This window comes from Pagrus major, chromosome 11 (assembly GCF_040436345.1).
Source record: "Pagrus major chromosome 11, Pma_NU_1.0".
Taxonomy (NCBI): Eukaryota; Metazoa; Chordata; class Actinopteri; order Spariformes; family Sparidae; genus Pagrus; species Pagrus major.
In genome coordinates this window covers 3,367,553-3,385,428 of record NC_133225.1, presented here as the reverse complement: position 1 = coordinate 3,385,428, position 17,876 = coordinate 3,367,553, and the positions used below count along the sequence as shown (strand labels likewise).

Here is a 17,876-nt window from a genome sequence, read left to right as displayed (position 1 = left end):
ATATAGGTGTTAATAAAACAGGATATTTAATGTGGCGAGTTTTAATTTTCCTCCAGGCGATGGACTGTCAACATGCAAGAGTGGCAATCTAAACTGTCAGACCGTGTTGAGGTAAAAAAAAAAAAAAACTTGGGCGATTAATCTGGAGGAAAATCTAATATAAAATGGCATTTTGAGTTTGACAATTTTATGAAAAAGCATGGCTTTATTGAAACTTTAATATAAATTCAGGTTAGCACTCCACAGTTGTTTAGCTGGAGGGAAATGTTTCCCTTGATTTTGTGAATATAAATGCATGTGAGAACTCACTGGCAGCAGAGGAAATTAAAGAGAACTAAATGGGGACACTTGTCGTTTTAAATCATTTAAAGGGGTTTTTGTTAATGTGAAGGACACGATGTTGATTCAGCTTTTAAATTACTGCTCAATCATTTTCATAATTACAGTATAAAAAGACAGTAGCTAAACAAAATATGCAGCAAACGATCACTTGTCGTACTGACATTACTGAAGCAGGAGGTGTGTTTCTATTAGCGAAGAAATATTCCTTTAAATGTGCAGTTGCTTCTGTTAAAATGAGGTCAAGGTAAGGAGAATGGTGAGCCTGCTGTCGGGAGCAGAATTGGCTGTATTAAAATGTGTTACATCTGGCTGATTAGAGTGGAAGAAAGAGGGGCTGTATTGTAAAGCTTTAGCCCTTGACGTGCTTGTAATATGGGCTGGATTGTGAGCAAAAAGGATGAGAAGACTTGGAGAGATCTAACAACTTGCTGCAGCCCACGTTCAAAACAAGGTTTTCGCTTTCATCTTCTGTATCCCAGAGATGAAGCTTTTCATCTTGCTTGCTAACTATCTCCATCAGTACATGCTGCGGCACACATCGTTTATCCCGCTGATGCCTTACCACTGAGGGACTCGGGTCCAGAGAGAGATCAGTGAGTCTACGCGGAATTAAAAATTAACCAAGCAAGAAAATAGAAAAAGCGTTACCTCCGAGACAAGAGAATAAAAAAAAAAAAGAGCTTCAACTGTGCGGGTAAGGAAGGGAGGCAGAGTGATAGTGTCTGTGTCTGAAAGTTTTCCCACAGTGTGTTTAAAGTAGTCACTATCCAGGGGTAGACAAAATAATGTAAACACCTCAGGGAAGAACTTCAACTCTGAGGGAACTTAATCACAGGAACAAACACTGCGATGACGATGGCTTGATTATGCTTTTAAATTGTGCCCCTTGAAGTACTCTACTGTGAATAATGTACATCAGTGTGATTATTAAACCGGAACCTTGACTTATTTTTAATAAGAAACTGTATTAGGATAGTGAGTTTTGGTGGGGTTACCTTCCTTATGTGTGAGTAAAGGCGAAAAAGATGATTCATTACTGAGGAAAGAGGACATTATGCAGCAGACGCCGCAGGGATGAACTAAATATTACATCGAGTCTACATATTGGACATCTGCAGATATTGTTTTCTCCCCAACAGAGACTATAAAAAAAACTCAATTGGCAGAATGAAATGGGGTAAAAGAAAACGAAAGTCTGGGCACGTGTAGGTAAAACGTCGCCTCCTCATGTTTGTGTTCGTGCACGCGTTTCGTTTGTCCCTTTCCTCCGTTTCTCTGGGTGCAGAGCTCATTACATCACTTCTATCATTCTCTGTCCTTTGTAGTGTTTTTGTTTTTTTCTTCTCGTGGTTCTTCGGCTCCCTCTGTCGCAGCAGGCAGTGGCCACAGTGTAGCGGCACATCATAACTCTCCTCTGGAAGCCTTCCAGAAACTTCTGACAAAGAAGGTCAGGGGATTATGGCAAGAGTGTGTGTGTGTGTGTGTGTGTGTGTGTGTGTGTGTGTGTGTGTGTGTGTGTGTGTGTGTGTGTGTGTGTGCGCGGACGTCACAGCGCAGATATGTGTGTAGCATGACAAAAGGAGAGGAGGGGAGACAAGAGGTGCAGATGATGATAATGAACAATAATGGTAATGCTGATGACGATGATTATGATTGTGTTTATTACGTGGGTAATGTGATGACGGTGATGTGATAGCAATGACAGCAGTAGTGATGACAGTCATGACAGCGGCATGGTGATGATGGGAACTGACAGTCTTGATGATAATGTTGACAATGATGACAACAGTGGTGGGGATGGTGATATCAATAACAATGATGGTAATGATAAACATGACAGTGATGATGATTCTGGTTATAATAATACATTCAGCTGTTACAGTGATGACAACGGAGACGATGATGGCAACAAACATGAGGATGACGCTTCTGATGATAATAATGGTAGCGGCCTTGATGATTGATGATGATGATGATGATACTTATTGAAATTATATACTTATTGGAATAACATGGTCAGCTATACAGGAACAACCATGACGACTGTGTAAATGGCGACGACAACAATGATGGTGTTGATGACAATGTTCATTCAACCTGTTGCTATTGATGATTTCAGTGATTATAATGGTAGCAGCCTTGGTGATGATGATGATGATGATGATGATGATGATGATGATGATGATGATAATGACCATATTGGTAATGTTAACAACAGTGTTATAATTACTATTACTACTGTTATTACTATTACTATTGTTAGTAATGGTAGCAGACACCATGAGGATGTAATGTTGACAATAGTTAGTGGAAAACGCTAGTTACGCTGATGATGCAATCATAACCATGACAAATACTCTAATTTTGATGTTGGCAGCTATGATGATCGTAGCAACTATGACATTCACAACATGATGGCGGTGATGACATGACAACCTTGATTCCAAAAAAGTTGTGACACTGTGTTAAACATAAATCAAGCAGGATGTTATAATTTCTATTACTTTTTGACATAGGCTCAATTGAAAACAGTACAAAGATAATATGTTTAATATTTTACCTCATCAACTTCATTGATTTTGGTAAATATATGCTCCCTATGCTTTTGATGCAACATGTCTCAATAAAAGGTGGGACATGGGCAACAAAACACCTGTGTGGCCTTCCACAGGTAAACAGCTTCATTGGAAACACTTCATGAAACTGTTGTTGTTAAACACCTCGTTTGCAGATGTTTGCATCTGTTTTTAGTTGCATTGTACACAGTGTCCCAACTTTTTGGGGATTTTAGGTTTGTATTTGTTGATTATACATAAAACAGCTCCTGGGTTCAAACAAAGTTATTTTTTTCTTTTAAGAAAAGACAATATGGATGATTTCTGATATCTGTACACACATTGTCGGAGCTGTATGAAATGAAAACCATTTCTTGTATGTTCATAATATGTGCTCCCTGGTGTTACATGGATATATTAACTTCTGCTGAGGTGAGATACCTCCAGCACTGCTGTTTCAACGGCCTCCTTTTGTTCAGCCCTGAAGGTCAGCAGTAATGAGGTGAGGTTAGGATAAAACTGTCTTGGCAGAGTTTGAGAATTTGATGGATTTACCTGAATTTACCTGGATTTACTGGCTGAAACAAGTCCCAGTGTATATTGAACACGTTGTGCCTTGAGGTTTTAGGTTTATGCAATCCAGCTTGCTCTCAGTTTGATTTCCTGGCATCCTTCGCTGGCTGCCAACGCGAGACCCAGTGCCAAAAAAATCCTCTAAACTCCAGTCTCTCCCTTCATTCCCCTAACTTATCAATTAATCCTCATTCGGCTGATTGCAAATTTAATCTCTTTCCATCGTCCTCTTGCATGAAGTGAGGTAATAGTGTATTTGAGGTGATTACGGGAACATCTAATATTTACATGGTTATTTGTAATATCAGCGTGTCCTTGCACCGCTGTGTTTAAAGTTACTTTAAACGCTTTCAGTTTCCTGTAAAGTTGTTTGGAAACAGGCAAGAACATCCAACTGTCCTCCAGGGTTTTTTTTTTTTTTTTTTTCTTCACAGCAGGCAGCAAGATTAAAGCTTGCTTTGAGAAGAGCCAAAATGAGATGCAATCTTGTAGTGATCCGACCATTCAATCTTCCCCGGGATGAGTGTGGGTGAGGGAGAATTTGTCAGAGGATGGGTACCATGCCAACATGGAGTAGATCATTGCTTCCTTGAGGATGAGGTTATGATCAAAGAGATTCAGGTGCTTTAGATTTTCTCTGAGCAAACCCTGAGAGATGCCCCCAGGCTGTTGCAACAACTTCGGTATCCTCTCCGTCTGCCGGTGTAGAGGACTTATCAAACCAACGGCAGACACAAGGAGCAGAGGTGGTTTTTTTATCCTGGCTTCAGCCTTTTGCTGCAGGGAGCAAAGCCATGGGGACTTTCAGAAAAAGCAACAGGAAAAAAAAATTAGGCCCAGTGGTGAAGACCAATTCAAATGCTTCTGGGGGGAAATGCTCTTGTGTAGTCAGTGCAACTGTACTGATGTTACCCATTAGAGCCACTCGTATGTGTAAAATGACATGAATACTAATATGGGCAGACATGCATATTTGATGGCATATTTACTGTACCTCTGCCATATGAAAGTGAATATTTGCATGGCATGATATTTAATTTGCAAACTGGGGTTTATATTTCCAGGAACATAAATTTTAGCTGAAGTAATACATTGTTTTATTATATTATCACATAACACACATGTATGTTTGACCTGTGATGCTGCTCTTAATAGCAAAAAACGTTGCTGGACTTTCCTCACCAGCCAAATGAAACGCTTGGGAAATCATTTCTAATGCTTAGATGGCCTATGTTTATGTTTGACTGCTGACAAGTGACCTCTTGCAAATTGGAGGGTAATTACTGTCTTTTCATACGGCTGCTCATGTTCATAGAGTCACCATGATTACCAGCGCTTCAATTTGTAAATAGTGTTCACGTCATAATCCAACTCAGGCTTACAGCTAGCGAAGCTCTGATTAAAAATACAGAAACACATATGTATGGCCTCCCATCAGTAAAAGTCAGGTAATGAAACCCACATTTAAAGGTCCCATATTGTGCTCATTTTAAGGTTCATACTTCTATGTGTCTTCTATGTTTACATGCTTTAATACTGAAAAAACACATTTTATTTTCTCATGCTATCTATTGCAGCAGCACCCTTATTCAGCCTCTGTGTGAACTCTCCGTTTTAGTGCCTGTCTCTTTAAGCGCCCCCTCCCGAAAAAGCTTGATTTGCTCTGATTGGTCAGCTCTCACAGGCCTGAGCAGGAATCCTCAACCATGTTTTTTCGCATCAGCTATTCTGGTGGTTTGCAACCACGTCCTTGCTGAGGGCGGCGACTGTTTAGCTGTGACATCACAACCCTACAGAAGTCCTGACAGCTCGATCAACGGCACAGTTTATGGATACATAGTATGTGCGTTTCTCCATAGATTAAGCATTTTGATACATTCAGTGCATTTACATTTATAGTTCCTGGACATGCATTATATTTAAAAAAAACAGACAGAAAATCTCACTTACTACAACATGGGACCTTAAATACTGTAGATTTATCACTTTAATCTCTTAAACAAAACTAATTTCTTGAATTAACACTTACAAGTTTTTAAAATGGTCATCTTTCCTTTGAGGCGAAGGTGGCATGAGTACCATGAGTATCAAAGTCATAGTTGTACTTTTGCTAAATGGCTTAGGTAGGAGGTCAGAATGGATGGTCGGGTCAACAGAGTGTTTGATTTTAGCCGTCAACATCGGCGTCTTTTTACCACGACTGTGATACTATCCTGACATTAAAGTATTTTTTTCAGCTTCTTAAACATAACTAAAAATAACCACACTGTTGAGGTTGCATGTTGGAAAATCATCATAATTTGGGAACATATGGGTCATTTTTAAAAGGTACTGACAAGCAACCTTTTTTTTTTTAAGGTTTAGTATGAGGGTTTGTTGGTCGCATGTGGGGATGTCATGAAGAGAAGAGAAGATTTTCCATGGTTGCCATGGTGGTTAATGCCAAATGCAGTTTACTCAACTCACATTTAACTAGAATTGCATGCATAGTTTACTCACCAGAATAAAATGTTGGCAGTTTACACTTCTGCAAACCAGGGATACATTCAAATTTATCCCAGCTACTCTGTGGTAAACTAACTGTTATGAGATTCTGCATTGGTTGGTTTGATTTTATTTTACTTTGTCATTACAGGCATATTTGATTCTTCCATGTAGTTTTAAAAAAAATTATTGCATTTTCATTTGTAAGATGGTGAGAAGTATAGTGGTAACGGATGTTTCACTATTACCATATTATGTAATGTCAGGCAGCCTCAGCTGCTGGAGCAACTCCTGAAATGTCACAGTTGGAGCCTCTGGGTGAGCTCAATGCAACAAAGGTAACACATTCCCCTGTTGATCTTTTATCATCCTTTCTCCAGCTCCAGGATTGTCCTTATGCTGTCAGCAGAAATCTATATCCTCGCGCCCTCCACACTCAAAGTAATACATCCATAGTGTATAGGAGGATTAATATCTCACAGGTATTGCTATATAACATTTTATATAGGGTACCAGGGGCCCAATAAGAGCCTTGTAGACACCACAGTTCATGACATCTCCACTTCTGTGTACCCACTCTTAACCACAACGGCAATATTGGCTGCAAAAAAAAAAGGAAAAAAAGAATGGAGCTTCTAACAAATCCTCAGCTCTCAGGGACTTTCCTGTTTACATCTCTATTCCCAGCACAAAAGGATTACAAACACCAGCTTTACTGAGTATAAAGAGATTGTAAAATCCAAGATTTGCTGAGCGGGAGGGGTGAGGAGGTTGGGGGATGTCCTCACTGAGTTTGCATCTAACAAGACGACACGCGGTCAAAGGTTAAGAGCATCGAGAATCGCTGGGGGGGCGGCGACCCGAGCTAATCAGAGTCGGCTCGGATAGGGCGACGCATGGTGTGACTGTGTGTGTGTGTGTGTGTGTGTTCTGGAGCATATTTTTCTCTATATTAAACTGGATTAGTCGTCTGCCCCGCATCCTTTATCGAGATAATGCTTGAAGCTCGCTGGGATTTCATTGAATGGATCTGTGTGACTCTCTCTAATCTTATTGGTGTGTGTGTGTGTGTGTGTGTGTGTGTGTGTGTGTGTGTGTGTGTGTGAATTCTCAGAAAAACAGCGTGATGGCATAGATCAAAGGCATCGGGAGGGTTGTGAGTCTTATTTGGATGTAATTGCTGTTTACTTCGTCACATTATACAGTAGAGGTGCCTTATTAAGACTCTCTGCCTGTCATTAAAGTTGCACTGCAGCAGCCTTAAGGGGATACGACTCTATCGCAGGGTTTTTATCAAGGACATTTTATTCCTAATATGACTTTTCAAAGGGGGCTGCTTGTTTGTGGCAACCAAGCAAAGGTTCATCTTTTTGTATTATTGAGAGTAATGGATTTTGCAGCACACTGTCTCAGCTTTCAAACAACACTTAATTTAAATATCAAGAAGAGCAATTGCAATGTTTCAGTCCTATAGCCTGTGTTGGGTATTCACTGGATCCCTTAAGTATTCCTTTTCATCAGTATACTCCCAAAACTCATATAGGATTAAATGCCTTTAAAGCATCAACGGCATGCGGGAGATGTCTTTTTTTTTATTGCAGTTCTACACACCTCAGTGCTGCCATGTGATTTAGTTTCCAACATTTGAGAGTTTGACTGAATCAGGCCACTGATTTATGAGGTAACTGACATGTCTTGCATGTATGCATGTGGTTAAATACTGAACTGCACAGTGCCGATACACTGAGGCGGCGTGGAGTTTCTCTCCTGGTATGGAATCCATCCCTTCACAATATTTCTGAGTGATCGCCTTAATCACACTGTAGATTACTTTTCAGTTGGAAACTGTGGGTGGTGAGAGAGATCTTTGCGAGGCTTTAGCACAGATTGGAGTTTGAATAATGATAAGGTATATAAACATAACAGAAACATTTCTCAGAGGCAGAACTGACAGAAGTAGAAGCGACTGTAACAGCTGAGTTAAACCTCAATGGGAAGAAGAAAGAGAGATGGAGCACAAATATTGTGAATACTATAGTTAAAATTGTATCTTTCTATAACTGGTTAAAGGCAACAGCATGAAATACTTACCTACAGTGCAATTTTGAAACTGTTGTACTCAACTTTACTCTAATTTATACTTCTAATACACTACTTTATTCTTAAACTTACAATAACAAAAGAAAATGATTTATACTTTACAACATTTATTTGACATCTATTGTTTCGTGTCACTCTACAGGAAGCTAATAATCACCTTTTACAATTCAGTATAGTGATATATACGTATTAAATGAGCCAAACGTATATAAAGTACATATACCATTTAAATGCATGTTACTGTAACAGCGATAATAAAAAATGTTTTTTATAAAATGTCAACAAAAAACTCTTACACAAGGTCAACGATTTCAGAACTTACAGTAACAGTTATTTTAACAAATAACAAAATCCTTTAACAACCATTTATTCAGCAATTATTTCTTGTAAAGTTGCTCTTGATGTTTTTAATACTTTGTGAATGGTTAGTAAATACTGTGTAGTTCAACTATAAACATTATTTGGATTATAAATTTGCAACAGATATTTATAAACCTTCACAATTGCTCAATAAGTGGTTTATACAGCATGTCATTGTTTTCCATTTATTAATGATGGTTATTATAAAGTTTTACCAAGATATTGTTTTATAATCATTATTTAAATCACTATTAACTCATATTTTAAGTGATAACTTTGAGGTCTTACATGGAAAAGGAAGAAAGCCAAGTACCTGACAGGGTTATTCTGCATGATGAGTACTTAAATGTGATACTTTAACTGCATTTTACTGATAATATTTTTATATATTTTATTTCTCAAATAGAGTTTTGGATGCAGGGATTTTACACGCACATTCTACTGTGTGGTATTTCTCATTTCAACTAAGTAGAAAAATTGAATGAATGAGTTCAATGAACCCTATTTTATTCATTTATCTTTTACTTATCTGAGAATCATGTTGTTGGAAGGGAAAGAGAATGACTAAATACCTCACTTTCATAAATTTACAAGCTCATGTATACTACATGTTACTTTCATTGTCAGACATTATAAAACTAGGTCCATCTGCTCTGTTCTTTAACCTTCAGTCTGTTACTCACAGAAACTTCTGTGCAAATTGAACTAGGCCAATAGGATTCTTCCTGCCTCGTCTGTCGCGCTTGCAAATTTTAAATGACAATCTGCTGTGCAAGCAGTCCTCGATATTTGGGATTCATGGTATTGACAGAAGCCACATGAGTGGGCCATCAAAATTACCATGCAATAGAAACTAGGTGTTTATGTGCTTTTTTGACTGTGTAAAGCATTACAAATGGAGAGTCCAGATGATCACTTAAAAGCATAATGACTTTAATGGCACTTGAAATCAGCTCCACCCAAACGCTGGCTCATTTTATTTTTTTCCAAGTCTGTCATACAGTATCTGCTCGCCAATCCACATTTTATGTAACTGCAATACCCCTAATTTGGCAGCTTGGGACTTAGATTCAGAATTTAACAGACACTGTAGGAGGTTGACCAGAAAGTTAGCTTCACATACTGGTGTGCAGTAAATTAGCCCTGACTTTGCCCTGTAGGAGAGGAAACCATGCCAGGAGAGATAACAACCCACACGTCTGTGCAGTAACAACGACTCAGTGAGACGCTTCCGCTGTTTTTTTGTTGTTGTCACAGACTCTTCATGTACTAAGGTTATTGGTTTGATGCCCAAAGTGTGAACAGGGTCAAGTGTTAGTATAGGTGCAAGCCAGTTAGCCAGTAGTAGCTCTTTTGACCATGATTTGATTTTTTTTTATAAACGAGACGAATTAAAAGAAAAACATGCAAAAATGTGTTAAGAGCTGGCTGAGGGGTTAATAGTTATCTGATCTGTTGGTGGGATGCAACATAGAAAAGGAAAGAAAAGGTAAAGGAAACAGCAAATCCAAGCAGAGAATCTACTTTACAGTATTAATATCAAAGAATGGTGGTAGACATGTAAACTTTAGACATCAAGCTGAAAAGGACAAAACACATCCAGCCCAAAAAGAGAGTTTACGAGTAAAGAGCAAAAAGAAAATGTCCATCACTTTCAAAAAAAGGACAAGAAATGTAAGAAAATCAAAGAAGATAAAAATTGGAGGAGAAAGGGTAAGTTTGGATTCCCTTGTCATGCAAATCAGTTTGGCATCGGGGGGAAAAAATACCTTCGTCGTCCGTGCGGTCATTATCACCTAAATCATCAGTGTGTTTCTTTGTAAGGGGACCTATAGGACCAAGAAGGAGAAGATGGAGGAAAACAGGGTGATCAAGAACACACACAGCTTTCAAAAGATGCTCTCAAAAGATAAAGAAGTATGTCAATAATTACTGTTTCTGCAGCCCCTTTTTTTAAAAAATCTTCACACTGAGAAGGACACCGGGTAAACATTACCACAGTGTCCACTTCACATGTTTACAGTAGAAATTTACTGTGTTTGAGTTGATTTAAGAAAGCTAAGGAGCAAGAAAAGAGGGACTTTAAAAAAAAGAGGCGAAAAAATATTAGATCTCTCTGTTGAAGATGAAGACTTAACTGAGGACGAACCTCTTAGGATCAAAAGACATAAACCTCTTTGAATCAGTGCATACAGTAGCATCAATAATACATATCAAAGACATTATGTTAACATTTTGAAATGATCACTGTAGCAGAGAAAAAAGGCTGACGCTGTAAAAGGAAGCAGCATTTTAAAAGCAGAGCACTTAACAGAAGCATGTGACAAACTCCCCCTGTTATGTGTTGACATGAACAGACTGCAGAACAGACAGATCAATTCCTATTATGCCTCCTTGTTGCAGTACATACAGTGACCATCACTATCAAATGATGGACAGGGAATAAAGGAATAGTTCAACATTTTGGAAAACATGCTTTTAAGCTTAAGAGAAAAAATACCACTCTCGTTTGTGCATGGTAAATATAGGGCTACTGCTGGTCAGCTTAGCTTAGCATAAAAAAACTGGTAACAAGGAAAACAGCTAGCCAATGACAGGACTCAAAGAAATCACTGCACCCAAGATATAATAAGTTAATTATTGAGCTTTGGGGGTGCTGGTAGGTGGATTTAGCTTCCTTTGGAAAGAACCAAGCTAGCGGTTTCCCCCTAATCAGCTGCTGGATGGAGCCATATTTGGCATACAGACCTGTGAGTGATTGCTTCTCAAATGAGTGTATTTCCCAAAATGTTAAACTATTTCTTCATCCACTATGATTTTCTTGTCAAGGCAAAAACAATTGAACCTGAGACAGGTTAACAGCATTTAAGTACCTGTGTGGAATCGTTTGACAGGGGAAGTGGTCTCCTGCTTCTTTATCAGAACTATCACACTGACATTTTAATACAACTCCCTTGTACATCCAAAGACATAAACACATGCTAGCTGAAACAAAAGTAACAAAGACACACACACACACACACACACACACACACACACACATATAACACACACAGATAGAGGTGCTACATACCAGATCTGAAACATGCAGTATTGCAAGTAAAGATGAATGCTAGCAGGGTGCATGCTACACACACACACCCACACACACAGGTTTGCACAGCTATCCTTGTTAGGACTTTACATTGACTTCCATTCATTTGTACAGCCTGACCCTAACATCAGCCTCACCTCAATTCCTAGCTTACCCCTAAACTTAATCAGGACCTCAGACATCAAGTTTTGTCGCATCAGGACTGGTCTTTGGTCCCCATGAGGACTATTGGTCTTGACATGGTCAGTATTTATGCCAGAAACAGTCCCCAATAGGTAACGCAAATGCAAAAACAGACACACACATACGACACACAGGCCTTCAACAGTCCATCTACTGATCTGCTGATGAGGAAAGGACCACTCCAATCCTCTTTTTCCTTTATAAGCTGCAGCACTAAATAGCAAGGAGATGAATGCAAATCTGTTTTAATTCTTGATGTTGAAAAAAGTCAACTACATATCTGTTAGTGGAATAGAAAATAGGAGATGAATCACTTGAAAGGTTCAATGTACTCTCAGCCAGTAGGCTCATGTTGATGAGTAATAATTCCTCTATCATCCACCATCCTGGTTTATTTCAAGACCGACCATTTCTCTCCGCTGACTTTAAAAAGAAATCCGGCTCCCTGCGTATCACTCTGTCCTACAGCAGTCTCCCAGCTCTCTCTTGTGAATTTGACAAGGCAATTTGATAAGCAAGAGCTGACTTGTGCTTTCTATGTGCTGACTAAGCGTCAAGACACGAGAATCATTTCTTTCAAAACGTGAAACGTCTAAGAATCACTGGGCATCTGCTGCCTGGGGACGTGTTACCTGTTTATAGGGTATACTGAGACATCAGTGTCAAAGCAATACGTAAAGGCTGTTAATGGATAGAAGGGCTCTGTAAAGATAAGATTAAAGAAGTTGATGTAATGTATTTAAAAACATCAGCATCCAGATTCTACTTGATAGAAGAGAGAGCAGTTATAAATAGAATATTATACATGTATAAAATAAAATGATGCAGTGTTAGCCTACATTGGATACTTTTGTCCTATCATAACAATATTATTCTGTGTATGACTTATTTTTTAATTATTACTAAATATGAATTTATTGACAAATCTTTCTTGTCAGAAGATATACTTGTTGTAGTTTAGAAACTTCATTGTGATTTTTCTTAATTACATTTTTTATTCTAATTATTGGCCTTGGCCTATCTGTAATATGATCTCTTGAAGAAACGTGTTTCATACTCTGCCAATGTCTAAATGCCTATATGTTGTTTTTTGACCTATTTTCTTATTGAAAACAACTCAAAAGTAACTCTATGATAGCCCGAGGGAATATCGTACAATCATTTCTGACCACCATGTATTTTGACTCCGAACCACAGTGCTTCAGCGTGACCTTACAGCCTGTTCTTGATACTGCACACACACTGCATTTAATGCAAACTGAAGTGGGCTGGTTTTAAGAATGTCAGGGGACATGGCTCTGCTCGCTAACAGTATGTAGAGTAGCACAAGGAGACAAAACTATCTTCCTGAGGTCGGGAGGGGAAACCTGTGTGTGCTCACTTTGGTCAGAAATTCAACATGAGTTGACAGTGGTGTGGAGAGGATGTCTAACTCAAGTTTAAATCCCCAAAACTAGCATTTAGAGTCGTTAAATGAAGACTAATTAAATTCACATTTACCCTGGTGTTAAGGGCTGCAACAAGAATGATCACTCCAATAACTATAACTATAACTATAACAATAACAATAACAATAACAACGTTTGCATCCACACTGATGAACAATAACGTCCTGCATATGGTGACGCCAAGCACACAATGTGCACTTCAGCTGTGTTGGCAGCTAGAAAAATGCATATTGATGACCTACAGAGAAACACCTTCCTCCCCAAAAAACCCAGGAGAATGAGGCTTTTACAAAATTCTTCAAAGATGAGAGGAGTTAGGAGAATCCAAAACTCTGTTAGGAAGTTGTTGTCTTCTGATGACTAATTCTATTCATACTTTTGAACCAGACGCCATCAAATATCCTGTCAGTCAAAGACAAAACAAACTTGAAAGACACGCTCAGCACCCAGGATCATTTGGCAGTATGTCTTGTGTAAAATGAATGGTTTTATGTGCAGTTTGCAGCCTAATACACGTCATAAAAGAATTTAACAAACTTTATTTAGCTTTTGTATTGTATAACTGGGACACTGTTATTAGAGTAGATCATTTAAGAAGTGTTTCCTAAATGTCTAAACTTAAACGCTGAGTAGTCCCTTAAGTAAAATACTAACAACTACAAAAATATTGGGTCAATGCACTGCAGCATTAAAATTCAGGCTGAACCAGGGCCAAAACAGCAAACAAAAGAACCAAAATCAAAAAGAGATTCAGAAGTATCTTATTTATCCGTCATCCCGTGGGCTAGGCATTTCAAAAGTAAAACATTCTGAAAACCACGAACTAACTTTCATCCAAACACAGTAAACAGATCTTATTCAACACAATGTGTTATATAATGAAACACTTTGTAAACCACTGCCTTTGTAAAATAAATACAAAGAAATAAAAAGTTTGACGGAGTGAGCTGTGAGCAACTTGAAATCCTGCGAGAATCAAAGAGGATGTGATTGATGTGGCCGCTCGCTGGACTGCACATGTGCTGCTATTACAGTGGCATGTTGTTTGACTGAGGGTTAGTGGGGATCAGAGCAGACAAGACAGCTGCATGACAGCTCCTATCACACACACACACACACACACAGACAGACACACACACACACACACTTTCGCCCACTCATGAATACACACACATTCAGAGAGAGAGATATCACACAGCAATCAGGTGTCAATTCTAAACTGCCCAGTGACAAGGAGGCCCCGACACTGACCTGGACTCCCACACCTGCCACTGTGAGCATATGTGTGTGTTTCCATGTGTGTGTGTGTGTGTGTGTGTGTGTGATTGTGTGTGTGTGTGCGTGTGGGTGGGTGGAACAAGCACCAACACTGGTGAGGTCTCAGCTGGCATCAGCTCTGATCAGTGATTAGGAACCTCAGACTTTTTCATTTCTTTCCATCTGACTGTGTGTCTGTTACCACTCTGTACTTTTATTTGTATCTTCTCTGCCTCACAATCTACTCTAACTTCTTTTTTTCTTCAATTTCCATCACTCCATTCCTTTGTTTCCATCACATTGATTTCCATCTCAGGGTTTCATGAAAACGTCGGAATGATTTCACCCATCCACCCTTTCTTTCCGTTGTTATTATGTAAAGTGTGTTGTGCATTATAAACTTAACTAAAAGTTATGTGAGTTAGTTCTCATAACACCAGGCCCACTTTCGAGCACCTGATGGTCCTCATCAGTGGTTGAAATGTGCTCAAGTGTCATCCCGTTACCTAGGCTACATACTGAACTTTGGTCATGTGATAACAGCTGGTCGGGGAGATGGTCACCTCTGTCTCTGGTGTCAGATGTGAATGTCCTCTTTTGATCTTCCTCTGGCCTTCCACTGACTCCTGGTCGATGACTTTGAGACCTACTGTGAGAAGCTTTGGTCACACCATCCATGTCAGATGCTCATTCAGGCTAAAGCCAATGAGATATGTTAGAATTATTTTGTCAAAATTTCTATTTCCAAGAGTGAGCTTTCATGCTCAAATTACTACAAGCACTATAAAAAAAGAACAAGACCATCAAAGACGCAAGGTCAGATTTGGAGGTAAATCTAATTGGTTCATGTCATCAAACAGAAAAAGAGTTTTTCTTTCTAAACCAACAAAAGCTAAAAACCTGAACAGATTCTGGCATCTGAAGACAGAAGGAGTAAAAAGCCTAATGGAAATGTGGTTTTGACTGGACATAGGGAAACAGTTACTACTACTTTTTAGTATTTTTAAGAACACTGAGGATTCTGTTAATCAAATTTAATATTTCAAAGATACACTTAGTGGCCACAATATTTAAGTAATCTAATGCAATCCAATACAGCAGCTCTGCCATGGCATCATATTATATTGAGAAGTGCTTCAAATTGTATTTGTCAATTATTTACATGATGGGGCAGAATATTAGAAATGGCTCAGTACAACACATCATTGTGACCTCAGTGCTCAAATATCTAATTAAATCAACACCAATATGCAACTCATCCTCATGCCTGAACGACTATATAATAGATCGACTGCCAGTGACTCCCAAAAGACATTCATCACCTTCCCCAAAACAACACGACTACAGCGTACCAGTGACAGTACTGGTCTTTAGTCGTACCATCGCAGTTTGGTTAGGTTTAGGAAAAGTTCATGGTTTGGGTTAAAATAACTGGGGTAATTATGTAACTTCTGTTTTGTTATTTATGTGATGTCACTTTACTGCATAAGAAAGTTAAAATAACTCATCATTGACTTTTGGTTGCACGCTGGCCATGAACAGCAGCCTCCTAGATGAAAGTCCCGCGCTTACTGTCGACCTCAACCTCCTCCCTATGGACTTTATCGCTGTTTATACTACTTTAACTGACTTCCTCCTTTGCTGCTCTAAATATATATTTTTTTCTTCAACTCACAATTGTATTTAAAGCTTTAATAGGTTCTTAATTGTATGTCTGTTTATTGCTCTTTAGATTTGTTACTACTGTTTTGCATGTTAAGCACTTTGTAAACATTGTTTTTAGAAAAGTGCTGTACAAATAAAGTTATTATTATTGAGGTATTAATCTCCCATGGGACATAAAAGACTGGTAATAGTGGCAGCTCATGGTTGGTGCGGCATCAAACTTCTTTCTACTGAAGCAGCCATGTTCCCAGACCTCTGCAGCTAGCTTGGCGAGTGTGTTATTAACAAAAGGAGTGACTGGTACAAATTTGCTGTCGAAGCCTTGAAGAACCACAAACAGCACATGTAACCACTTTTTTCCTCTCTGTGATTTCTGTCCGTCATTCAGCACAGCCAATATTACATTTTGATTTTCAGTCTCTCAATCTATAATCTGCTGCACTCTCTGGATTTCGTTGTTTTGTAAAGTTTGTTGTTTTCTCTCCATCTGTCTCCCTCTTCTGCCCTCATACCTTCCTCTCTCCACCATCAGCATTGATTTGGGACTGATGAAGAGGAGTTTCACGCTCTCAGACATTGCAACAATCCATGACTCAAAAAAAGCCAGCTGGGAATCAAGGATAACACACACCCACACACACACAGGATAATACACACACACACTGACTCAACCCTCAGGCTTTCCCCCTCTCTTGGATGAGGTAATTATCGCGAGGAGAGTCTGTGCATCGATCGCACATTCAGCACAAGAGCTATCCATACATACATATTGCTCTCTGTACGCATTAGTCAAGGTCCGCACCGGCATAGAAACACCGCGGCTTAATCAATCACCAATGCACATTAAAAAAAGGGGATCTAACAGAGCGCACGGCTCAATGAGCCAAATAGGTAATCTACTACTGACCTTGGATAAAATCCCTACAGGCTGTAAACTATAAATACAGAATCCATTCCCCAAGGTAAAACTGGGAGTCTAATGCACTTCAGCAAAGCCTCTGATGAGAGGAATTAACAGAGGCTGTGAGCGTGAGTAAGCACAGGAACACTGCTTTATGTGATGTGTGATGATGGGGCTCACCTCTTAAAACATAGGTCACAGAAGAGTCTAATAAAGACATACACATATGGTGTGTGTATGGAGTTATCGAGTGAGAAAAAGGTATAACTCAATATTTGCACCGTAGACTCTGTGGTCTTTTCTTCTTTGTCTTCTGCAGTCGCTTGTGTTCTATCTGACCATCTCTCCACTCTGTTCTCATACTGTGCATCCCGCCCACACCAGTAAAGCCTGAATGAGACTGATCAAGTGTTTCATTCTCCGACGCGCTTCAACAATCAGCGGCACATCCACGTAATAGCACTGTAAACAGACATGAATGCATTTTAATGGATTTTGAACAGAACACAATTAATTTGCCTCAGACATTCAGCAGCGCTCCTCCTCAATGTCTTTTCATCAGTTCTCACTCACTTTCAGATTAGTTGTGCAGTGCAGAAATAATAGTTTGGCCGATCGTATGCAGATGTGGACAGCAGACTGAAACGGATCAGGCGAAGTAAGGGAACGTGGAGAGTGGAACACGGAGCATTACACAAAACAGCAAGAACAAAAATAATATGACCAATGATGGAATGTAACTAAGTACATTTACTAAGTACTGTCCTAAGTACAACTTTGAGGTGCTTTACTCAAACAATTTTCATTTTTGACTACTTTATACGTCCTGTTCACTGCATTTCAGACGCTAATATTGTACTTCTTACTCCACTACTTTTATTTGATGACTTCAGTTACGAGGAACTTTGCAGATT

The 17,876-nt window shown here is 39.1% G+C and overlaps 1 protein-coding gene across 7 annotated transcripts in view; it reads right to left on the bottom strand.

Annotated features, from left to right (window-relative positions):
- Positions 1 to 17,876, bottom strand: part of nlgn1 (neuroligin 1) — a 299,279-nt gene that overhangs the window by 191,445 nt on the left and 89,958 nt on the right. For 3 of the 7 annotated variants that reach the window (XM_073476520.1, XM_073476521.1, XM_073476523.1), the window contains one exon: positions 10,184 to 10,243. The exons of 1 other annotated variant lie outside the window; for it this stretch is intronic. In XM_073476520.1, the coding sequence (XP_073332621.1) occupies positions 10,184 to 10,243 (60 nt within the window). The remainder of the gene's footprint in view (positions 1 to 10,183; positions 10,244 to 17,876) is intronic. 3 more of the 7 variants (XM_073476526.1, XM_073476525.1, XM_073476524.1) reach the window with 2 other exon arrangements.